This window comes from Hordeum vulgare, chromosome 4H (genome assembly GCF_904849725.1).
Source record: "Hordeum vulgare subsp. vulgare chromosome 4H, MorexV3_pseudomolecules_assembly, whole genome shotgun sequence".
Taxonomy (NCBI): domain Eukaryota; kingdom Viridiplantae; phylum Streptophyta; class Magnoliopsida; order Poales; family Poaceae; genus Hordeum; species Hordeum vulgare.
The window spans coordinates 564,188,602-564,213,783 of record NC_058521.1 but is presented as its reverse complement, the minus strand read 5'-3'; the positions used below and the strand labels follow the sequence as shown (position 1 = coordinate 564,213,783).

The 25,182-nt window shown below is 45.4% G+C and overlaps 2 protein-coding genes across 2 annotated transcripts; one reads left to right on the top strand and one right to left on the bottom strand.

The window, feature by feature from the left end:
* Nucleotides 1-10,664: 10,664 nt before the first annotated feature.
* Nucleotides 10,665-12,246, top strand: LOC123449560. The gene is made up of 4 exons (XM_045126817.1): nucleotides 10,665-11,030; nucleotides 11,194-11,232; nucleotides 11,797-11,881; nucleotides 11,992-12,246. Exons 1-4 carry the CDS (start codon nucleotides 10,695-10,697, stop codon nucleotides 12,072-12,074), a joined length of 543 nt encoding a protein of 180 aa, XP_044982752.1. The 5' UTR covers nucleotides 10,665-10,694; the 3' UTR covers nucleotides 12,075-12,246.
* A 3,251-nt stretch (nucleotides 12,247-15,497) lies between these two features.
* Nucleotides 15,498-18,170, bottom strand: LOC123449559 (cyclic dof factor 1-like). Its single transcript, XM_045126816.1, has 2 exons — nucleotides 17,807-18,170; nucleotides 15,498-17,070 (listed from the first exon to the last, which is right to left on the bottom strand). The coding sequence occupies exons 1-2, from the start codon at nucleotides 17,909-17,911 to the stop codon at nucleotides 15,847-15,849; spliced, it is 1,329 nt and encodes a 442-aa protein (XP_044982751.1). The 5' UTR covers nucleotides 17,912-18,170; the 3' UTR covers nucleotides 15,498-15,846.
* Nucleotides 18,171-25,182: the final 7,012 nt, after the last annotated feature.

Below are 25,182 nucleotides of genomic sequence, written 5' to 3'. Positions count from 1 at the left end.
ATCAATGGAAACATCATGCTAGCTATCTTACGATCATGCAAAGGCAAAGTAGACGTGGTGGCACATGTCATGGTGCTAGTTGCATGGCAATATATCTCGGAATGACTTTGAAAAAGCCATAGTAGGTAGGTATGGTGGCTGTTTTGAGGGAGGCTAATGGTGGGTTTTGTGCACCGGCGAAAGTTGCACGACACTAAGAAGATAGTGATGGTGGAAGGTGAAAGTGCATCTAAACCATGGAACATTAGTCATGAAGAACTCATATACTTGTTGCAAAAGTTTTATTAGTAATCGAAACAAAGCATTCAACGCATACTCCTAGGGGAAGGGTTGGTAGGTATAAACCATCGCGCGATCCCGACCGCCACGCAAAGGATGACAATCAATATACTAATCATGCTCAGATTTCATCACATAGCGGGTCACTATACGTGCATGCTACGGGAATCACTAGCTTCAACACAAGTATTTCTAGATCCACAACACCTTACTAGCATGACTTCAATATTACCATAACCACAACTCAAAACTAATTGAGATGAATCAAACTTCTCTAACTATTCAATGCACATGAAGGTGGAAGTTTTCATATCCCTTTGGATAACTACCCCTTTTGAGACTACTTTCAAAGCATAGATCAACTACCAAGCCACGCACCGCTGCACTCTAAAAGATATAAGTGAAGCACATAGAGCAAAATTATCTAGCTCAAAAGGTATAAGTGAAGCACATGTGAGCTGAATTGTCTACCAAAAGATATAAGTGAAGCTCGACAAAATCACGGTGTGTGCATGTCTCTCTCTCTCTAGGTGTGCATCAAGGATGATTGTGACACAACAAAAATAAAAGACTCCTACGATACAAGACGCTCCGAGCAAAAACACATAACATGTGGTGAATAAAAATATAGCCCCCGATAACGTTACCGATGGATTGAAGACGAGAGAGGGGATGCCTTCCCGGGGCATCCCCAAACTTAGGCTTTTAAGGCATCCTTGAATCTCTTGGGGTGCCTTGGGAATCCCCAAGCTTGATCTCTTGCCACTCTTTATCTCTTTGTCCATAGGAACTTCACCCAAAACTTGAAAACTTCACAACACGAAACTTAAACAGAAACTCGTGATAACATTAGTACAAGAAAGCAAACCACCACTTCCTTAGGTATTGTAGCAAACTTAAATTCTACTTGTGCTGATGTTGGGTTACTGTACTTTCAATCTTCCATAGCTAATACCCCCCGATACTATCCATAGTTTCATCAAAATAAGCAACCAACACAACAAAAACATAATCTGTTAACAGCAGACCAGTCTGTAGCAATCTGTATGTTTCGTATACCTTTGGTACTTCAAAACTTCTGACCAATTACGACAGTCTGAAGAATTTGTATAGCAATCAGCAGCAAAAAGAATCAACTCAAAAGCTCTTACAGAAAAAAAAAGAAAATTCTTTTCGTGAGCAGCAAGTTTTTGTCTTTTCCAGCATGACTAAACGATCATCCCCAAGACTAATCATAACGGTTTTGCTTGGCACAAACGCAAAAATAAACACAAAAAACACAATCATAGCAGAATTATGAAAGTGTGGAAAACACAAAACATAAAGAAAAAGGATAGATTCGTTGGGTTGCCTCCCAACAAGCACTTTTGTTTAACGCCTTTAGCTAGGCGAAAGTGATGGAATCACGTATAGTCATCTTTGGTGCTCAAACCATAAGTAGCCCTCATCATAGATTCGTAAGGCAATCTTATTTTCTTTCTAGGAAAGTGCTCCATGCCCTTCTTTAAAGGAAATTGAAATCTAACATTCCCTTTCTTCATATCGATGATAGCGCCAATAGTCCTTAGGAAAGGTCTACCAAGAATAATGGGACATGAAGGATTGCAATCTATGTCAAGTACAATGAAATCCACGGGTACATAGTTCTTGTTTGCAACAATAAGAACATCATCGATCCTCCCCATGGTTTTCTTGACAGTAGAATCCACAAGATGCAAATTAAGAGAACACTCTTCAATCTCATGAAAACCAAGAATATCACATAAAGACTTTGGAATCGCGGAAACGCTAGCACCCAAATCACACAAAGCATTGCACTCATAGTTTTTGATCTTGATTTTGATAGTAGGTTCCCACTCATCATGAAGTTTTCTAGGTATAGAGACTTCTAGTTCAAGCTTCTCTTCAAGAGATTTCATCACAACATCTACGATATGCGCGGTAAAGGCTTTGCTTTGGCTATAAGCATGTTGAGAGTTTGCAATGGATTGCATCAAAGAAATGCATTCAAACAAGGAGCAATTATCATAATTGAATTCCTTGAAATCCAAAGTGGGAGTTTCATTACTACCCAAAATTTTGACTTCTTCTACTCCACTCTCCACACCTTTATCATCAAGATAGGTGGACTCCGAATCATTGGGGCGTTTTTCAACCAAAGCGGATTCATATCCAGCCCCTCCATAAGTAGGTTTGACACGCGAAAACAAAAATTCAAGAGGAGACACACCAAGCACTTTAATATATTCGTGATTTGCATCACTAGAACGCACCCTTTTAAACCATTCATGTCTAGCGCGAATTTGGGCGGTTCTTTCTTTGCTCTCATTCATGGAGATACGCATAGCTTTCAAAGTTTCATCCAAGTTGATCTTGGGAGGAGCGCATCTAACTTTCAAAGCATCAATATCACAAGACATCCTATCAACGCTTTTAGCCAAATCGTCTATTTTGAGTAGTTTTTCCTCTATGGACGCATTGAAAATCTTTTGAGAGTTGATGAACTCTTTGATATTACTCTCTAAATCAGAGGGTAATTTGTTGTGATTTCCATAAGTGTTGCCGTAGGAATTGCCATAATTGTTAGAGGAGTTACTAGGAAAAGTCCTAGGAACATAGTTTCCTCTAAAAGCATTGTTGTTGCCAAAATTGTTCCTACCAACAAAATTCACGTCCAAACTAGCGTTGCTACTCTCAATCAAAGAAGATAGTGGCATGTCATTAGGATCTACGGTAGCATTTCTACTAGCAACCAAATTCATAAACTCATCCATCTTAGCACTAAGCGAGTTAATCTCTTCTATAGCGTGCACCTTTTTGCTAGCAGGCGACCTTTCAGTGTGCCACTGAGAGTAGTTGGTCATGATATTGTCTAGGAGTTTTGTAGTGTCTCCTAACGTGATTTCCATGAACGTTCCACCTGAGGCGGAGTCCAATATATTGTGAGAAGCGAAATTCAAGCCAGCATAAAAGTTTTGTATAATCATCCACAAACTCAAGCCATGAGCGGGACAATTTCTAATCATAAGCTTCATCCTCTCCTAAGATTGTGCAACGTGTTCATGATCAAGTTGCTTGAAAATTCATGATATCATTACATAAGGAGATGATCTTAGCCGGCGGAAAATACTTGGATATGTAAGCATATTTGCACCTATCCCAAGAATCGATACTATTTTTAGGCAAAGAAGAAAACCAAGTTTTTGCGCGATCTCGCAACGAGAAAGGAAAAAGTTTCAACTTAATCACGTCCTTATCCACATCTCTTTTCTTTTGCATATCACAAACCTCAATGAAGGTATTGAGATGGGATGCGACATCTTCACTAGGAAGGCCAGAGAATTGCTCTTTCATAACAAGATTCAGCAAAGCCGCGTTGATTTCATACGATTCCGCACTAGTGGCGGGAGCAATCGGAGTACTAATAAAATCATTATTATTAGTTCTCGAAAATTCCCAAAGTTTGGTGTTTTCAGACATGATGACTTCAACAAACAAACAAGCACACAAGCCCCATGGCCTTGGAGCCTTGCGTTGGTGTTCCCTCGAAGCGGAAAGGGTGATGTAGCGTAGCGGTGGTAAGTACTTCCCTCAGTTTGAGAACCAATGTATCAATCCAGTGGAGGAGTATCTCAAGATCCTGCACAAACACAAAAACTTGCTCCCAACGCTATGAAGGGGTTGTCAATCCCTTATAGATTGTTTGCCAAGTGAGAACTGAAAGCAACAAAGTAACAAAGCAAAGTAAAAGCGGAGGCGTAAACGATGGATGTGAATAGACCCGGGGGCCGTAGTGTTTACTAGTGGCTTCTCTCATGAAAGCAAGTAGACGGTGGGTGAACAAATTACCGTCGAGCAATTGATAGAACCGCGCAAAGTCGTGACGATATCTATGCAATGATTGTTTCTATAGGCATCACGTCCGAAACAAGTAGACCGATACTTTCTGCATCTACTACTATTACTCCACACGTCGACCGCTATCCAACATGCATCTAGTGTATTAAGTCCATAAGAACATAGTAACGCCTTAAGCAAGATGACATGATGTAGAGGGATAATCTCAAACCAATGATAAAAACCCCATCTTTTTACCCTTGATGGCAACTACTTGATGTGTGCCTTGCTACCCTTACTGTCACTGGGAAAGGTCACCACATGGTAGAACCCAAAACCAAGCATTTCTCCCATTGCAAGAATCATAGATCTATTTGGCCAAACAAAACCCAAGACTCGGAGAGACTTACAAGGATATCAAATCATGCATATAAGAAATCAGCAAAGACTCAAATATATATCATAGATAATCTGATCACAACTCCACAATTCATCGGATCTCGACAAACACACCGCCAAAGAAGATTACATCGGATAGATCTCAATGAAGATCATGGAGAACTTTGTATTGAAGATCCAAGAGAGAGAAGAAGCCATCTAGCTACTAACTACAGACCCGTAGGTTTGAAGTGAACTACTCACAAGTCATTGCAGGGGCGATGATGATGATGAAGAAGCCCTCCAACTCCAAAGCCCCCTCCGGCAGGGTGCCGGGAAGGGTCTCCAGATGAGATCTCGCGGAAACGGAAGCTTGCAGCGGCGGAAAAGTATTTTCGAGGCTCCCCTAATTTTTTGCGGAATATTTGGGAATTTATAGGCCAAAGATCTAGGTCAGGGGGCGCCCAGGGAGGCCACAAGCCTGCCCACCGCCGCCTTCCTCCTGGTGGCGGAGTGGGGGCTTGTGGGCTCCCTGGAGCCCACCTGGCTTAGCCCAAAAGCCCCCTGGTCTTCTTCCGTTCGGGAAAAAATCATTTCGGCCTTTTTCTTCCGTTTGGACTCCGTTCCAAAATCACATCTGAAAAGAGTCAAAAACACGGAAAAAACAGGAAGTGGCACTTGGCACTGAATTAATAAGTTAGTCCCAAAAAAGATATAAAAGGTACATAAAACAACCAAAGAAGACAAGATAACAGCGTGAAACCATCAAAAATTATAGATACGTTTGAGACGTATCAGACGTTCACATAACACCACTAGAGGAAACAACATACAACATATCAAAATACCGAACGAATACTAAATTCACATGACTATTATCAGCATGACTTATCCCATGTCCTTTGGAACAAAAGCAACTACTCACAAAGCATAATCATAATCATGATCAGAGGTGTAATGAATATCATCAAGGATCTGAAAATAAACTCTTCCACCAAGTAATCCAACTAGCATCAACTACAAAGAGTAATCAACACTACTAGCAACCTTACAAGTACCAATCGGAGTCGCGAGACGGAGATTGGTTACAAGAGATGAACTAGGGTTTGGAGAGGAGATGGTGCTGATGAAGATGACTCCCCTCCGATGAGAGGAGTATTGGTGATGACGATGGCGACGATTTCCCCCTCCGGGAGGGAAGTTTCCCCGGTAGGATCGTCCTGCCGGAGCTCTAGATTGGTTCTGCTCAAGTTCTGCCTCGTGGCGGCGGAGAATCCACGAAAAAGCTCCACCCTGATTTTTTTCCTGGACGAAACCCTTCATATAGCAAAAGAGGGGGGCTAGTGGGCTGCCAGGGTGCCCACAAACCCTGTAGCCGCCACCAGGGGGGCGGCGGCTACCAGGCTTGTGGGCCCCTGGTAGCGCCCCTCTGGCACTTCTTTCGCCCAGTATTTTTTATATATTCCCAAAAAATTCCATGTTGATTTTCAGGCATTTGGAGTTGCGCAGAATAGAGCACTCAGACTTGCTCCTTTTCGAGTCCAGAATTCCAGCTACCTGTATTCTCCCTCTTCAAATAAACCTTGCAAAATAAGAGAGAAAAGACATAAGTATGGCACCACAAAGTAATATAACAGTCCATAAAGTGATAAATATCAACATGAAAGCATGATGCAAAATGGACGTATCAGCCTTCGTGTCAATAGGAGTAGCAACAGGATGATAGTTGAGCATACCAGCGCGCTCAAGCAGTTCATGCACATACTTGTGTTGATGAAGAAAGAACCCGTCTGGTCGACGAACGACCTCAATGTCAAGGAAATAATGAAGAGCACCCAAATCCTTAATGGCAAACTCGTCACGCAACCGCAGAGTGATCTGTTGAAGGAGAGCTGATGACATTGGCGCAAGGGGGCCGCAGAACTAAAGTCCAAGTGCGATTCCGCTGAAGGGCGTCAAACTCTTCCTACATGGCGGCTAGCCGGTGAGGATAACGGAGCGCTGCCCGCACAGAAACAGGAAGCGGCGACGGCTCGGAGTTGGATGCTGCAAGAAGATATTAATCGCTGGAGTACCGCTGGTTCGGTCGATGGACACCGACCCGAGCCCGCGTCAGGGGGTCGGCTGTCGAGGGGCCGGCCGCCGAGGGGCCAACTGTCGAGGGCCCGGCGACCGACTGGTCGGCTGCCGAGCCGGGGCAGAGGAGCCGGTCATGGAGTCTGAAGCCATGGCTGTTGAAGAGGCGTAGTAGGTCGTCCGGTCCACGACACGAGGAGCACTGAACCCTGGCGATGTTCCAAGAGCCAACCGAGACCAGCCACCAGAAGAGGGTGTCGGAGGGCCGTTGGTAGCCGGCGGTGATGTGACAGCTGCAGGTACCTGCTGAAATGGAAATACCTTCTCATCAAAGTAAACGTGTCGCGAGGTGAAGACACGGTGGGAGACAAGATCATAACAGCAGTATCCTTTTGTGTTGGGTGGGTAGCCAAGGAAGATGCACATGACGAAGCAGGGTACGAGCTTATGGGGCGAAGTGGCGGTGAAGCTAGGGTAGCAGAGACAATGGAAGATGCGAAACTCAATATAGGAGGGTGGTCAACCAAAGAGAAGATGGTGAGGTGCAAAGTTGCCGCGAGTACGACAAGGGCGAATGTTAAGGAGGAGGAATGCGGTGGCAAGGGCGTGAGGCCAGAAGTGCAGAGGCACATTGGCATGAAAGAGAAGCGTACAAACACAATCGTTAAGAGTGCAAAGGATGCGCTCAGCTCGACTATTCTGTTGCGAAGTGTAGGGGCAAGTGAAACGAAATATCGTGCCATGTGTGACATGGGGATAACCCCGGGGTAGGTTCATCGAGCCTACTCCTTTGTGTTCAAGATTAAAGGAAAACCACAACTCTCTCTCTATGGCCAGATCCCCCTGGCCGACTAGGAATCCCCTGCAGGCTAGGGGCGAGACGGCAAAACTCCTCTTGGCCGGCTAGGAATCACCTGCCGGCTAGGGGCAAGACGGCTACTTCCTTCTGGCCGTCTGGGAAGCGTCTACCGGCTAGAGGCGAGACGGCCGTTCCTAGGCCGGCTAGCGAGGCCGCTAGCCGGCCAGGGAGCTCAAGTCACATCAGATCATAAGCCATGACGAGACTCTACGATTAAAGGTGAATACGCGTCAGCACGGGTACAAGGTTGGAACACATGACAGGTACAGTGTCAGCGGCCATGCTGCTGACCTACTCCAACTCCGATATGTCAACCCGCACAGTACCAGTCCATCAGCACCCACTCCATTACTAAGCTTGGCGTGGCAACAGTGGAGACGGCCATAGTGGCAACCCATGACGAATCTCGCAAGACGACGCTGGACGTACCACACGTGTCCTGCGTCGGCCTTACGCGAGAGCTTCGTTGGATGGCCGACGGGTCCCGTAGCCAGACGGGGCCCCGCAGCCGGCGGGCCCATCCAGCGAGAAGACAAGACCATGTGGACCCCCTGGCCAGCCGGCGAGGCTGCCAGGCGGGTCCCTCCTTTGTACTTTTATCCTTATCGTAGGTCAGTGGGTTCGTCTATAAAACCCCCCGATCCTTCTCCATGCACAGGATCGGTCAATTACTCACACACACACCCATACAGGAGAGGCAGATGCGAGCCGGCAGCTCCTTCTTCCTCCTCCGTCGAACAGCTCAAAGAGCACACTGTGACCTCTTTGGTGCATTATACATTCCGGCAGGACTAGGGGTGTTATCTCTATGAAGAGCCCCGAACCTGGGTACATCGTGTGTCCCTCGCTTGTACCAACCCCGTTCCCGGAGTCCGGCGGTGTCCTTTCGGTTCCCACCACTCATGTTTAGCCTACCCATGGCTTATGTCGTGAGTAAACAACGACAATGTGTGATGAGAAGAGTATATGACCCTACTGTCGTTGATTTGTCGTTTTTTAAAAACTTTACGTGATTGACTGCGTGCATCGTAGTTATGCAGAAATCAGATGTTACTCATAATGCTTTGTATTTTGTTTGATGCTATATTTTAATAAGATAATAAAAGCGTTCTTTATCAAAAAATTTGTTTTGAGATTAGTGCGAGGCGACTCTTTGGTCGAGCTTTTCCTATCTTTTCGAGAGAGACCCTACCTCGAAGTATATCTCGGAAATGAACGGCCCAAAATAAACCCCGGAAATCGAATCAGGTGAAGAATGTTTTTCCTAATGCCGAGCAAAGAGAGTGTTTTAGGCACCTTATGGGAAATGCAGTTAAAAAATTCCGTGGTGAAAACATTTTCCGCATGTGGCCTGCTGCTATGGCATATAAGAAGTCGACATATGATTATCATATGAACCTTGTAATAACTGAAGAGCCTAAGGTGCAGGACTACCTACAACAATACCACAATCTGTTATGGATGAGGTATATTTCTAACTATTAGTAATTGTTTATTTATTTAACCACGATATATTCTTATTGTTGTTTGGTCTCATTATCCAATCTACTTTTGTAGGTGCATGTTCAACACAGGTATCAAGGTGGATTACATACACAATAATCTTGCAGAATGTTTTAATAGTTAGGTTAGGGAAATAAAGGATTTGCCTATCGTCCAACTTTGTGACAAGCTGAGAGGGATGATTATGGAGCTCTTTAGGAAGAGGAGAAGGATTGGAGAGTGTTTGCAAGGTAAAATTCTGCCAGCCATCATACAACAATTGAACAATAGGACTAGAGGATTAGGCCATCTACAACCACATGTATCAAGTGATATGACTGCTGAGGTTACCCATACAATGAAAGAACAGAGTAAAAGACATGTAGTCAAAGCACTTGCACATGAATGTACTTGTTTGGAGTGGCAACATACAGGAAAGCCATGTCCACATGCATTAGTTGTTCTAACTGCACTCTACAATGTCAAAATGGAGGACTTCGTGGACAACTGCTACTCTGTTGAAAAATTTAGGGCAACATATCAAGGGAAAATAGAACCACTCACAGACAAGACTCAGTGGCCTACGGTGGATCCAGGTTTTGTTCTGCAAGCGCCACTACCGAAAGCAGGTGCGGGAAGGCATAAGAAACTAAGGATAAAAGGTGCTCTTGAGGGGGGTTCAGGTAATAAACCTAAGGTAGGTGGAAAGAACATATGCAAAAAATATCATGAACTTGGGCATCGGCAAGCTGGATGTCCTTACAATGGGGCAAAGAAAAGGTGCAGTCATCTAACCAACTTCTGCAAAAATATGTATGTTCTTTCGACCTTGTGCAAATAAGTGTTTGCTTGATGCGGCAGGAATAGTAGGAGAAACGAGGCTCCATGGGAAGCTGCAAGTAGTCCTCGACCTGTCACAAAGAGGTAATAAATAACTTACTTTCTTTCTTATTTACAATGTTTTATGTTGCATTTTTTTGATGTTATTTTTTTCCTAGTCAAACTGCATTATCTCCTGGGCCGGTTACAAGGAGCCAAACTGGATTGTCCCCAACGAATACACCATCCAAATCTCCCGTAAATTTAGTGCAGAATCCTCCAAAAAAGCTCACACCGAAGAGGAGGAAACTTGATATGTGATATACGTTTTTGTCATCAGGAAGAGTAATTTTGTGATCCTGTCATTTGGAAGTTCTATGCTATCAAGTTTGTGGCTTTGAAAGTTATTTTGTCAATAATTATGTGAGATGTGAACTCACCGCAGCATGTAGATGGTCATGCTAAACTACTTATTATGTATTTCCTATTTTCTTCAATGCAACACTCCGGATGACACTTTAAACTGCTATTTTGTTATTTTGAGATACCGAGCATATGTTCCAGTTATTATTGTATTTGTTTTCATATATCTACCGTCCACCAACTGTGAAACTGCTTGGTAAATCCTTTCCTCCTTTCTTCACCATGATTTTTTCCTTTTATATTAATTTTCCATGTGTAGCCATTGATATTTGTTCTGTCTGTAGATTGATATGTGTACGCATGGGATTTTCTTCTTTTTCCCTAACAGCAATCATCCCTTACAATCTAGTTCCTAATTAATACTTCCTCGGTTCCTAAATATAAGTCTTTTTAAAGATTTTATTAGGAACGGAGGAAGTATTTTGTTAAGAAAAAATCAACTTTGTACATATAATTAAACTCGAACGAACTTAATAACAAATACGGAGTACTAGTCAATTCTCTCCACAGACACAGCGCAGCGACTCCTCCAGATAGGATAATGGTGGGCCGGAAGCCTATGCGCCGGCGCCGCGCCGACCACCCGCCTCCGCCGCAGTCCTTCGGTGCGACGGCACGGCCGACCTCCCCCCGCTCCTCCACCTCCGCCTCCGCGGTCGCCGACCTGGACGAGCTGCTCCACACGCCGTCCGCGTCGGAGCCCCGGAGCTTCCCGCACGCGGTGAAGCAGCAGTGCTGGGAGAAGGCCGAGAAGGTGCCTGGGCGCGACCCGGAGAGGTGGCGCCGCGACGCGCTCGGCAACATCGTCTTCCGCAAGCTCGTCGGCTGCCCCGGCTGCCTCTGCCACGACTACGACCACATCTTGCCCTACTCCAAGGTCCCAACACCGACTCCAATTCCGAAACTGTTCTTAAGAAAACTTCGCTTGCTAGTATTCGCCCGATACATCTGAATTTCAATAGTGCTTTTGCGTGCTCTCACGCTTTTTGTTTCCTGTAACTTGTTGACTTGTTGTATCACTGACCCTTTTCAATTGACAGGGAGGGAAGAGCACATTGGAGAACTGCCAGGTTTTACAGGTACAGATTCCATGTTTGATCACTCCGTTCTCTCTTGTCTATCCGAAAATGTGCTATGTCTAGAGCGAGATAATGGATACTGCCGTGCTGGTTTATGTCTAGAGCAAGATAATGGGTATTACCATGGTCCAGCAGACTATTTCTGTTGTTTATAGGCAACCGAGAGAACCAAACTTCCTATTTTGTGCCTACCTGTTTGCATATTGTTTGTGCACGTGTGCTACTTTCTTCAGCCACGGATCTTTCGAAGTAGTCGCTAGTAGCCACAGATCCCTCTTTGCTCACTCAAGTTTGTGTTGTTTGCCTGAAAATGTGCTATGTCTATAGCAAGATAGTGGATACTACCATGGTCCAGCAGACTATTTCTGTTTATGCTCATAGGCAACTGAGAGAACCAAACTTCCAGTTTTATGCCTACCTGTTAGCACATTGTTTGTGCATGTGTCATGTGTGCTACTTCCTTCAGCCACTGATCCGTTCTACTGACCAGTATATTGCTCATTACTGTGATGCGAATCAGTTTATTCTGCAGAGCGTGACTGATATATCAATTTCTACTTGCAGGCTACTGTGAACCGATCTAAAGGGAACAATACTGAGATATCCAAATCTGAACTGGCGCAGAGAAGTGCATATTGCCGGGTTTCAGGTAAGTAATGTGTACCTTGAATGAGCCTGCTGCCTTTAGTGAAGCAGTCACTGAGCACATAATTTATTCAGACACCCAACATGCTAAGTAACTCTTTATGATTTCCTCAGGACGTGATATGGATCTTTTCGAAGTCTCTGCCTTTGGGAATGTTCGACGAGGGCCAGATTCAGGGGGCTGCAAAATCCAGTGAAGAAATGAACATATCTGATGTGTGATGTTAACCAACTTTCACCAGTTGCCTCGAATCAGTGAAGACAAAGCTTGGTTGAGATTGTGTCAAATATGTTTAGTTATTTGTCTGTAATTTGACACTTTGAGTGAATTATCCAAGAAAAAAGAATCTGCTATTTTGCAGCCTGATATATGTTGTGTGCAGTACGGAGTATATATCTATTACTACAATTTATCTGGAAATAGTAATGCGAGTGAAGGCCATAGGAATAATGTTCAATTTGATTTAATGTTGGGATCCAGATAATCTACAGATTCACACCTGAACTTTGTGTGTTTTATTTTAATGTTTGCGCTATTGTATATACTTAGACTTGTGGTTGCTTCTTTTTGTAAAATACCTAAGCAAGGTTATCGTGTATTGAGAAGCTTTGTGCATTCTTTCATCCATCTTCCAGAGGATTGACCATCAGGATGTGAATTGTGACTTAAGTGAGCTGTGCCATCTTAGCTGCACTTGTCAGGACGCCAGAATGATGGGCACAGATACTGAATCCTGATTTAAGGGTTTTACCTTTTTTTGTGTTGAATACCCCAGTTTGATAGTGCGGTCACCGCATACATGATTTTGCACAGGTAATGCAATCTTTCCATGCGAATTGATTGATCTGACATTTGTATCCACAGATATATGAGTGGATGTGGAGACATGCAGATGCAGATATATGAATCTTACTTTGCAACTCACAAATGATGCAATATCCAGATCCAAGGCATGGTGACCACTGAAGCGACAATGACTGGCTGTCTTGGGATTTTTGCTGTACTTCCTGAAACCTTTTTCTACATCTTACACTGCTTCTGAATTTTCAAACCTAAGTTTTTTTTCTTGTATTGTATAATTTAACTTCAGTGTCTGAGCTGGAAAATTAGTGTAGTTCACTGCATGTTTTGTACAGTTTGAAATAGACAAATGTTGCATAGCTGTTATCTTTTTAGCAGTCTAAATAGATCTGTGCTTCATATGTTGAGACTGTCCAGTGATCATGGCATATTTATCTTCATAATTTTATTGATTGCTGATATGCTAAATTACTTCATCAGAAGTCACCAAGTGACCATCCTTGAGACATGCATCTTCTTTTCTAAGAACACCATGCCACATGCTTACCGTATTTCACTGTTTAAAATTTGTTACATCCGAATCTTGCTTGCTAATTTTTGTTTATATTTGAAAAGAAGTATGCTGCGAGATTATCCCCAAAAGTTTCACCTGTAGCTAGCTAAATTAATAGCATAAGGATACAGACCTCTGATCCTCCAGATCTTGATGAACTTTAGGAGTGATGATACATACTAATAGAGTAATAGTAACCCAATCCTCACTGTTTCTGTCCGTTTCTCTTTTCTTATTCATGCACAGATAATCCTGAAATTTAATTGTTACAAATTGCATGTTCTAGGTGTTCCCTTACGGTGTGTTTGCTTTGAGGATATACTTGCACGAGACGGGTTGATTCCGTCCGCAGTCCACCATTCCAGTGTTTAGTTGAGGATGGAACCGGAACCGGGTGATCCTCAGAAAAGGAATATTCCCTATATATGCTTCATCAAGCGATTCCACCAAATCTTAGGAATCACCTGGTTATTCTTCTCTTATTGATAGAAGAAAAAAAAGAAAACATCCCTGATAATTGTTAAAACCAAAAATACAATGGAAATGTTGCTGGATTTTATATAATATTTTGATAAAAGAAAAATAAAAACCCCACAAGGTGAGTTGAGTCATATTCTTCTCATTTCATATCACCAACCAAACACAAGAATGGAACGAACCCATGACATTTTTTATCTTCAACCGAACACAAGAATGGAACCAACCCATTCCTTCAGAACGAGACCATGACATGCCATGTCTTTTGGTTCTCAAACCAAACACACCCATAGTCAAACACTCGAGAGCTCAGCTTGCTTGCATGTAACCGTGTCTATGGTGGGTATGTTGAAATCCCACTATCATGTATCTTTCCATTTTTATTTTTATTTTGGTATTAAGCTTGTCTTCACATATAAATAGTGTTTAAAAGCAAGTATGATGAGTTTGTTAAATACTTAAGTGTGGACTGAGGACTTGAAAGTAGTTATTCTCCTAGTGAACAGTGTTATCCACTTTAGCACTCTACTAGTGCAGCTTTTGCGTTATGCGCCTTTGATGGGAAAGTGCGCTACAAAAGTTTGGTAAAGTTAACATCCTTAAGGTTTTAGCTGCCAATTATGTGAAGACACCAAAACTCCAAAAGGCAACTGGTGCTATAAAAAAGTGACTACTGCTTGTTGTGTTTGACCTTTAACTCTTTTATTTAAAGTATTTCATCACTTCTTTCATAACGTGGCCGAAAGTCCCAAGGATAGACATGATGGCCACTGTGCCCCCAATACTTGAGGAAATACGGTTATTTTCCTGTTAAGTATGCAGAAAAATAGACTTTTTTAGCACATCATATTAAACATGTGTTCTCACCATCAGAAGACTGCTGAAAGAGAAAAAAGAGAGTCAATAATATTAATAATCAGAGGCATGCTTTGTTGGAAAAGCTTTATGCTGTTCTTCTTACCGTATTATGTTTTATTTTGTTTGTGTCTTTGCCTTAGAGGAGAGAGGGGGCTGCACATTTTGTTTGTGTTCTGATAACCATTGACCGGCAATCAGATAACCATTGAAGTTTGATAGAAGGTCAAAAACGGTAGCCTGTTAAAGGTCAAACTGGTTGACGATTGTGTAAGTGGAAGTAGCACTGCCAGATGTCAATGACCGAAAAGCAGAATGGCCGGGGACAATAATGCATGTTGTGGAAACGTTTGAAAGGTAGGATGTTACCTAACAGATAGAAAATTTTGTTTAGTGGTATCTACCAGCCTATACCCGCCGCCCACACTCTGTTTATTTGTAGGACTACCGTTGTCTTTGTTGATATGATGGCACAAGTTTCAGGCATTTCTTTTTTGTCAGCTCCTGATTTTACTTCCTTATCACATGATAAAACGTTGATCTACTGAAGTACGCCTCTGAGATATTCATATGACCATGAAATGAAAAACGATATTCATATGAGACCATGCATGGATTTGGAAGGTTTTCTTTGTGCTCATCACTACCTATTGGTTTTCTTTATGCAGGACAGCTTGCAGTATGTGTGAAGGAGATAATATATTACTTGTCACATTTAAGGTTAATGGGTCATCCGGTAGTTGTCTATCACTTTCTATCTTTCTTCCATGGCTTCCTCCACTTTTTGCATCACTTTCATAACCCAATTATCTCAACTATAAGGAAGAGAAAACAAAGAAAAAGAAAGGGAGAAAGGAACAAATATATCAGATATTGCTTATCTCTGCAAATTCTAACACCAGAAGAAATAGGCGAATGGCAACAAGCTGGAGATATGTACACATAGTATCACATTTCCAAGGATGCAGTGGACTGAATATTTTTATACAATGGAATCAGACAGCTACCAATTGTTTAGGTGCTATCGCCCAAAGATATTCCTGCCAAATATTCCAATCAATATACCATATTTATCTACAGATACGGGAACTTCTGCTCCCAATCTTCCCCAACCCAAATAGCTATCTACAAGTTACCTAGTACAGCTACAGTTACAGGATCTGATTATAGCTATGTTGAACACTCATGTCTCTTATCTAGTATACAATTATCTAATGTACAAAATTTCAGCTGTATCATGCTACATGTTTTATAGTAGCAGAAGGCAGCATGAAGATGGTGCTCAAGATCTCTCTTGGAAGTTCACTGAGCGCGACAGTGCAGCTGGGTTCCCCTTCGAGAATGGCAGGCTATTGTCGACTCTGTGAGTTGTCGTCTTCGCCTCATCCTTCGGATCAAAAACCCTTGCAAGCTTACACCCTCTGCCATCATCCGTGCCCACCTTGTCGCCCTTGATCCCAATAAGTGACCAGATAGAACTCCTGGCCACCTCATCTACGTCATCGATCCGGATCGTCTTGGGCACCCACACCTTGCCATTACCCTTGGTATCTCTTTCCTCATCACCATCTCTAGGATGCTTCCGGGATTGGAAGCAACTGGACATTGTTGATACCGGAGAAGCGGCACTAGGTGGTGAGCTAGATTGACACTGAGACTGCGGCTGCGGCTGCGGCTGCGGCTGCCATGGAGTGTTCCAGGCTCCCGGAACCATGCAGCCCCAGTAGGCAGCAGCAGCAGCTGGATAGAATGGAATTGCTACGTTTGGGGTGAAATAGGCAGGCGATGGTGCACAACTGAATGGCCACATGGCTGCCCCGTTCATGCACGGGTGCTGCGCAAAATTTGGCGATCTATCTGCTGCAACTCTCTCCCTCGAGTTCATCTGGCTCGACTCTTCTCCCTTTGCCCATCCTTCAGCACAAGACCCTACTGACGGGGCATCGGTGTTCTCGGTCCGGGTTACTGAGCTGAGCTCCTTCATGTGCTTCATCTGTTCTGAGACGACGTCCAAGGTGGATGCGTCGGAGCCGAAGCTGAGCACCGTGCCGTTAGTGTTGACCGGGGTGCAGAGAGGATCACCGGGCAGAGCGGCCCTTATCCTCTGAAGGAAGTGGGACGCGGCCGATATGCTCTTGCTCTTGCGGCGGCCCGCGCCCACGGGCACGTTGCGCATGGCCCCGCCGGCCGTCCAGTACCTCTGGCAGTTCTTGCAGAAGTGGCGCGGCTGGTTGATGTTGTAGTTGTTGTAGTAGCAGAACTTGGTGTCCATGCTGCTACAGCGTGGGCAGGGCAGGATCTTGTCAGGCTTCTTGAGCTTCTCCTTCTGGTTGGCCGTGTCACTCTGTTCTTCTTCTTCTTCTTGTTGATCTGCTGCTGAGTTCTTGACAGCAGATGGATCCTCGACGTCCACAACCTCCGGCTGCGGAGGCGAGCCCGTGGAGTCCTGTGGGGCGCTTTCTTGTACTTTCGGTTCAGCCGTGGTGCTTCCTCTGTGCTGAAGGTCCTGTAAACATTCAGAAAATCTCGATGAGTTCCTTGTATATATATAGTCTAACTTTGAAATAATTTTGTTGTGAATTAGAGGTCCACAAACACGGTGTAATATTCGGGTTATTGACCGGTGACTACAACATGCTTTCCCCCATCTGACTCCAAGTGTAAAATTTGACAAAGTTTGTTCATATTCCAGTTCTTATATCTGTTAATGAAAAAAAAGAAGCTATGGTGCTTTAATTTGCAGTGGGTGATGTACTCAGAGTCGGACGCATCTGAACTTCTGAAGTCCAGTAGGTTACGGCAACACATATCAGTAGCCACTTTCAGCAAAATCCTTGGGAGCACGCGAAAACGACCTATTAAAAGAGGCAAGATAATAACCTAGAAAGGCCTGTCTTTCAGAAGTCCAGATGTTCAGACGACTAGATCATGCAATACTAAAACTGTTGAAACTGCTATTATTATTAGAGACCAGCAAAGGCGAAATTCCCTTGCTAATGGAAGCTAAACCTGCCTGCTTAGCGCTTACTAGTACCTCCCAAAACAGGCAGGGAACTCCATGCTTAAGACCTGATGACTAGACCAAACACGACTCGTCGCCATGATCGGCTCCAAAGCCAAAGAAAGCAGGCCTCGAAATGGCCTTTTTTTTTTTCACAGGCTCTATTAGAAACCAATCAAAATTCCCGGGATTTCATACACAAGAACACAAAGGAGGAGGGGGAGGGGGCATGGACACCGACCTTGTCGACGTCTCCGGCGCCGGCGTCCGGCACGGGGATGGTCTTGCCGAAGAGCTTGATCAGGCAGTCTCCGCCGCCTCCCGCCGCCGCCCTGAACTGCCCCATCACTCCCCGACGCTCTTTCTTTCTTCGAGGCTGCCTATATGCTCTCCCCCTGCTTCCTTCTCCGGCTATGCTCGTCTGCTCTGTGGTTAGATTTTTCCCCGGTCGTCGGAGCTACCCCCTACCGTGCTAGGCTCGCTCGCTCGCTCCCGGACAACAGCGGGCAGCAGTAGGCGGCGAGGTGTGGCGCTATCGAGGGGGAGATTTTTTTGTGCCTGCGGGTCGCTGGAGCTGCTGAGGGTGGATGGGATTGGAGATAGTCGAGTTTTAAGGAGGGGGAAAGGGGGGGTGGGGGCCACGGGCGCGGGCAGAGAGCCACAAGTTGGGTTTGTGGCCTCCGGGGTGCGGTTTTTGATTCGCTCCACCATCTCGCTTTTGCCCCCCCCGCGTCGCCCTCAGCCCCCCCCCCCTCCCCCTTGCGTGGCGACCCAACGCTTGGCTGAGGCTGTACGCACATTCTACGCTCGTTTCCCATCCCCCTTCGCTTGCTGGCTTGTTGGCTCTTCTTGCTTGGTCTCTCCTCTTTGGGCAGCTGATTCGGTGCGCGGTTTCGCCTGCGTGCTCCGCTTGTTTCGAAATATTTTTTAAGTTCTGCTTCCTCCGTTTAAAGATTCTACCACGAATTATATACAGATGTATATAGACATATTTTAGATTATAGATTCATTTGTTTTGTTTCGTATACAGTGCGTAGTGAAATTTTTAAAAAGAGTTATATTTAGAAACGGAGGGAGTACTAGGCTTGGTTTGTACTAATTCAAACTTCTTCTCTAGGTTGTGACCAACTTTATAGAAAAGATTGCTGATGTCTGCAACGGAAATATGTGCCACGATGAATCTGATGAAGTTGATTCGATGTTGATATGAAAAGTTTGACCGTGCCACGCTTGGAAAAATGAAACGGTTTAGGCTTTTGTATAGATCGGATGTTATACGAGGTTTAGCACGAGGGGCATTCGGGAAACATGTTTCTCGTTTGAAATGGCTTCTGAAGTTTGAGCATGGGTGATGGGTTGTTGTTCTTGCTCTTGTCTCGAGTCGAAGAAGAGCAGTTTTCTGCCAATGGTTTGCACAACTTCGGTTGCTTGTTGCTGGGTGAAAAATGTCATGTTTGCTCTTCTTCCTTGCTCTCTCCTTTTTGGGCAGCTTCGATGTATGATTTCTCCCGTACAAAATACTTCGAAGCCGTTTAGGCTCATGCATAGATCAACTCGTACAAGAGATTTGGTATACGCAAGCATCGTGGAGCCCGTTTCTTGTTTGAATTTGAATTGGATTTCAAAATTTGATTTCTTGTTGAGTTGAAGAAGCGCATTGCTTGTGCCAACGGTCCGCGTAAGTCGAAAAGACTCCTTTTCAAGCTTTTAGCTCATGAGTTGGGTTGGCATTAGAAAGTAAGCACACGTAAGTTTTTCATCCATAACAATGACTAAGGGCATCTCCAACGCCGACCCACTAACCGCCCGCATCCATCCGGACCATGCCGTCCGGACCGCGGAAGCCATCCAACGCGGTCTTGTAACAGTCCGTTGAGCGGTCCGGAAAGGATTTCTCCTGCAAACCGGAGACAAACACGGGGGGAGGGGGTTGCGGGAGTCCAGACATGAGAAATGACGTTGTCTACCCCCCGATGTACCCAAAAGGAAGGTGTAGCCTATGCTTTTGTAGCATCACGTATTGTTTCCGTGCCAAAATCTCCACTTCTCTTCTTCCATTCCCTGCTGCTCTCCATCCACTTCCCGCTCTTTTCTCACACCCTCTCATTCCTTCCGTCGTCGACACATGGAGACATTGGAGAACCAATCAGAGATGGAACTATCCGACTCTGTGTCGATTACCGGTCTCTCAACGAGGTCACAACAAAGAACAAGTACCCACTTCCCAAGATTGAGACATGTTCGATGAGCTGAATGGTGCCAAGGTGTTTTCCAAGATCGATCTCTGGTCTAGGTACTATCAGTTGAAGATCAGATCCCAAGACATTTTGAAGACGCCATTCGTAACCTAGTATGGCATGTATGAGTACACAATCATGTCATTTGGGTTAACCAATGCCCCAACTTACTTCATGCACCTCATGAACAAAGTTTTCATGGAGTACTTGGACAAGTTTGTCGTTGTCTTCAATGACGACATATTCATCTACTCCATGTCTAAAGAAGAGCATGAGCAACACTTGAGAATTGTCCTGGATAAGCTTTGAGAGCACCAACTTTATGTCAAGTTCAGCAAGTGCGAATTCTGGCTGCATGAAGTTGGATTCTTGGGTCATGTGTTGACTGTCGAAGGATTATCAGTGGATCCTGCCAAGAATGAAGCTGTCACTGAATGGAAATCCACAAGCAATGTGAAGGAAGTTACAAGCTTGCTCGGACTAGCGGGATATTACCGCAAGTTCGTCGAAGGATTCTCGAGCATTGCTAGGTCCGTGACTCGGCTTTTGAAGAAGCACAATAAGTTCGAGGGGATGCCAAAGTGCGAAGAGAGCTTCCAAGAGCTCAAGAAAAGATTGACAATAACGCTAGTGTTGGCCACCACAAATATTCACAGGGATTTTGTGATATATTGTGATGCATCGAGAACCGGGCTTGGTGGTGTTATGATGCAAGTAGGCAGAGTCGTAGCATATCTGTCCAGACAGCTACGCCCTCACGAAGAGAACTACGCTACTCATGATCTTGAGTTAGCAGTCGTAGTTCATGCCTTCAAGATGTGGCGACATTACCTTCTAGGGAAGCGATGGGAGATATACACGGACCACAAGAGTCCGAAGTATATTTTCACTCAAAGGGAGTTGAATATGAGGCAACGAGGATGGTTGGAATTGATCAAGGACTACGACCTCAGTGTTTAGTACCACCCTAGAAAGGCTAATGTGGTAGCAGATGCCTTGAGCAGAAAGGCTTGTTCCTTAAATGCTATGATTAAGGAAAGGCTACCCGCCTTGTATGAAGAGCTTAAGCTTTGGCTTGGAACTAGTTACACCAAGAATTCTGGCCAACCCCGAAGCAAAGCATACCTTGATGGATGATATTAAGGAAGCTCAGAAGGGACACGAGAGCATTGAAGCCATCAAGAGGAAGATCAAGGCAGGCAAGGCCCAAATATTCTCACAAGATGAACATGGAGTTATGTGGTTTGGGAATTGCATTTGCATACCCAAAAAAGTTGAACTCAAGAATTTGACCTTGCAAGAAGCCCATGACACTCCATATTCCATCCATCCAGGAGGAACCAAGATGTACCAAGACCTCAAAGCAAGATTTTGGTGGCATGGCATGAAGAGAGAGATGGATACTTTTGTCGCTAAGTGTGACATAAGCTAGAGAGTGAAAGCTGAATGGACGTGGGACAAAGTTGGGATGGACTTCATCACCAGGTTGCCCAGGTCAAGCAAGGGACATGATTCCATTTGGGTCATTGTCGATCACCTGACCAAACTAGCCCACTTCATTCCCTTCAAGACTACCTATGATGGAAGCCATCTAGCCAACCTCTACATCAACCATATCGTGAGCCTTCACGAAGTTCCAAAGGAGAATGTGTCGGACCGAGGTACCCAATTTACCTCAAGATTCTCGAAGAAGTTTCAAGAAGCCATGGGGACGAAGCTATCCTTGAGTATTGCTTTTCATCCCCAGACAAGCGGACAAATGGAACGAGTAAATCAGATAGTCAAAGATATGCTTCGTGCTTGTGTATTGGCGTATGGAGCCAAATGGGACGACTGCTTACCTTTTGCTGAGTTCTCCTACAACAACAACTACCAGTCCAGTCTGCAAATGACACCGTTTGAGGTGTTGTACGGATGCAAGTGTCGCACTCCCCTCAACTAGTCGAAAACCGGAGAAGGACTAGTCTTCAGACCAGATGTCCTCCGCAAAGCACAAGAGCAAGTTCAACTCATCAGAGAACATCGAGAGACCGCCTAGTCAAGACAAAAGATCAACACCGATTTCCCACCACCGAGAAGTGAACCTCAACATCGGAGATCATGTCTATCTCCGAGTCACGCCTCTCAAAGGAACCAAGCGTTTCCACATCAAGGGAAAGCTTGCACCAAGATATATTGGCCCCGTCAAGATCACCACAAGACAAGCAAAAGTTGCCTACCAGTTATAGCTACCTTTTGAGTTATCCGATGTGCACAATGTTTTCCATGTGTCACAACTCTGGAAGTGCCTCCAAGTTCCCAATCGCCCTGACCTCTACAAGGACATCGATCATCAAGCTATCGACCTCCAGCCAGACCTTACTTATCTTTAGAGACTAGTTCGGATCTTGGATGAAGCCGAGCATTGCACTCGAAGCCACACCATCAAGTACTTCAAGGTTCAGTGGAGCAACCATACCAAAGCAGAAGCAACCTGGGAGCATGAAGACTATCTCAGATCCAAATTTTCTTCTCTTTAGCGCCTAGTGATAGGGTTGTACATTAGGGCTAGGCCTACAGACCTGTTTCCATAGGCCCACCTGATACTACATCATTGTCCTACAAGTCACCGATGTAGTCTCAACCTCACTCGGTAACTCTGTCCTCACTCGGTTACATGAGGTCACTCGGATCGCCTTACGACAGTCGGACGCCCTCCGACACTTGGTCTACAACAAGGCGAGGACAACGAATAGGCTACAACGGTTAAGGACTTCTACTACCTCATGAAGTGCAGTGAAGGCCCGCGTTACCAGTAATGGCTGAGTTATAGGTGTAGTTTCTAGTAACTTCCATAGTTATTAGCATTAATTGCCCTTGTAATGAAGCTCGGCCGGTCGTGGCACACTCTATATAAGCCACTCCCATGCTCCTGCTCAAGGGTTCAACACCTTGTAATCTTTCATACCCCATAAGAAAACACCAGCTCGGGGCTCAAGACGTAGGGATGTTACCACCTCTGACTGGGGCATGAACACGTACATCCGAGTGTACCCGTTGCGCCTAGTTAGACTTCGCCCCTTCGTTAGTACCCCTAGGTACTATTCTCGGGGTCATTCCCACGACAGTTGGCGCCCACCATGGGGCTGCGCGTCTAGCAAATCCAGCGCTGTTGGAGATTTATTGCATTTTTCATCAACATAATGACACTCGGCGGAGAGATCCTCTTCGGTTCCCTTAGCTTCACCGTCGACGACTCGGTGTGGCTGCATGATGCGCCACTGGACACCGACGCCCTCCCTGCTCGAGGTACGTCACATTTCAGTGCAATCGCACATGGAGTCCTGATTCGGCAGCCGTCGGTGCCGTATCGCTTGGCGCCCCCGCGCCCGCCACTGTTCGTCGCAAGCGCTCCGGGTGCTTGCGAATGCAGCGGTGGATCAAGCATGCCATGGCCAATCAGGCCATTTCCGGGAAGGTGGCTATGCTTATCTCCGATGAGCCCACCGTTAACCTCTTCCCGTCATCAAGCGAGGAGTCACTCGTCGACTTCGACTGCGAAAGCAGTGGGGGTGCCACTGAGGTCTTGATGTCCGACACGAACAGGGGAGGCAACATCGGTTTCGCCGCGGAAAACTACCCCGTACGTGATGGAAGAGAAAGTAGCCACGGCGACAACAACCACCACGTAACGCAGCCGCTCACCAAGCAGCAACGGGAGGAACTTCGGCGGAGGAGCGATCAAGCTCTCCGCACCCCCATCATAGGGAATACCCCGTAGGAGATCGCGCTGGAGAACGTGCGCCTGGCCAATCTGGTCGAGTGCGGGCGACTCGAGCGAATCCAGCGGTCGCTCGACGCTTGGGCCGCGAGGGACCAGCCGAGCACCAGCCACAGTCGTCGACAGTTGTTTCCGAACAACCGCCAGCATCACATTAAGGTGATACGGACACCTTTGTTGAACATGACCGCGACCACTAGAATAGCCGATTCAATTCAGCAGAGTGACAGTGCGGCCAGGGAAGACATTTGATAAATCCATCCTCGGTTGAAAACCACCCTGCGGCAGAATTCCGAGTGTCACAGTCGCGGCATCACATTCACAACAAGTCCGTCCAGGCAGACACCGTGCAGTCGGCTCATAGCCCGCACGCACAAGGAAGATGCCAAAGGTCTCCTCCTCTTCTGAGAGGTCCGCACGGGGACTAGAGGCAAGGTTACCAATACCGAAGTTGGTACTGTTGGGGAACGTTGCATGGGAAACAAAAAAAATTCCTACGCACACGAAGACCTATCATGGTGATGTTCATCCGAGAGGGAGATCGGATTCACATACCCTTGTAGATCGCTAAGCGGGAAGCGTTATGAAACGCGGTTGATGTAGTGGTACAGCTTCATCATTCAAATCACCGTCATCCCACGATCCGTCCCGATCTAGCACTGAACGGACGACACCTCCGCGTTCAGCACACGTACAACTCGATGAGGATCTCCGCCTTCTTGATCCAGCAAGAGAGACGGGGAAGCAGATGAGTTCTCCGCCAGCGTGACGGCGCGCAGGTGATGGTGATGATCTATTCCTACAGGGATCCGCCCGAGCTCCACAGAAAATCGATCTAGAGGAAGAACTACGAGGTATAGGTTTGAGTTGCACGTGACAAAGTTGTGTCTCAAAAACCCTAAAACCTCTAGTATATATAGGAGGAGGAGAGGGGCTATCCTTGGGGCTCAAGGGATCCCCTAGGGCGCCGACCGAAGTGGAGAGGAGGACTCCAACTCCAATTCGGTTTGGGGAAGGAGGAGTCCTCCTCTCCCTTCCCACCTCCCTCTTCTTTTTTTTCTTTTCTCTTTGGTTTTTTCTTCCTAGCAGACATGGCGCTCTTGGGATGGCCTCACCAGCCCACTAAGGGCTGGTGTGCCACCCTAGGGCCACTAGGATCACTCCCGGGTGGGCGGGCCCCTCCCGGTGAAGATCCAGAACCCATTCGTCACTCCTGGTACATTGCCGGTAATGCCCGAAATCTTTTCGGAGACCAAATGAAACCATCCTATATATCAATCTTCATTTCCAGACCGAATGTAACGATGGACGTGAAAAAAAAGAGGATATCAATTAGAGATGTAACTTCTCTTATGTGTAAAAGATTCTAAGTAGAAGACAATCATAATGATATATATCCACAAAGAAGGATATACACACAAAATGGTTACAAGAAGGAACAAACTAGATATCCAAAGAGGAAGTCATAAATATATCAATGAGATCTTTTGCTTGGAAGCATAGCACATGGCCTAATATTTTCTGATTGTATAATATGAACTTCCAACATACGAACATCAAAGACATCCCAACTAGTAGTAAGACATCATCGTTCGGATGCTTTGAGAAAGCAAACAAGTA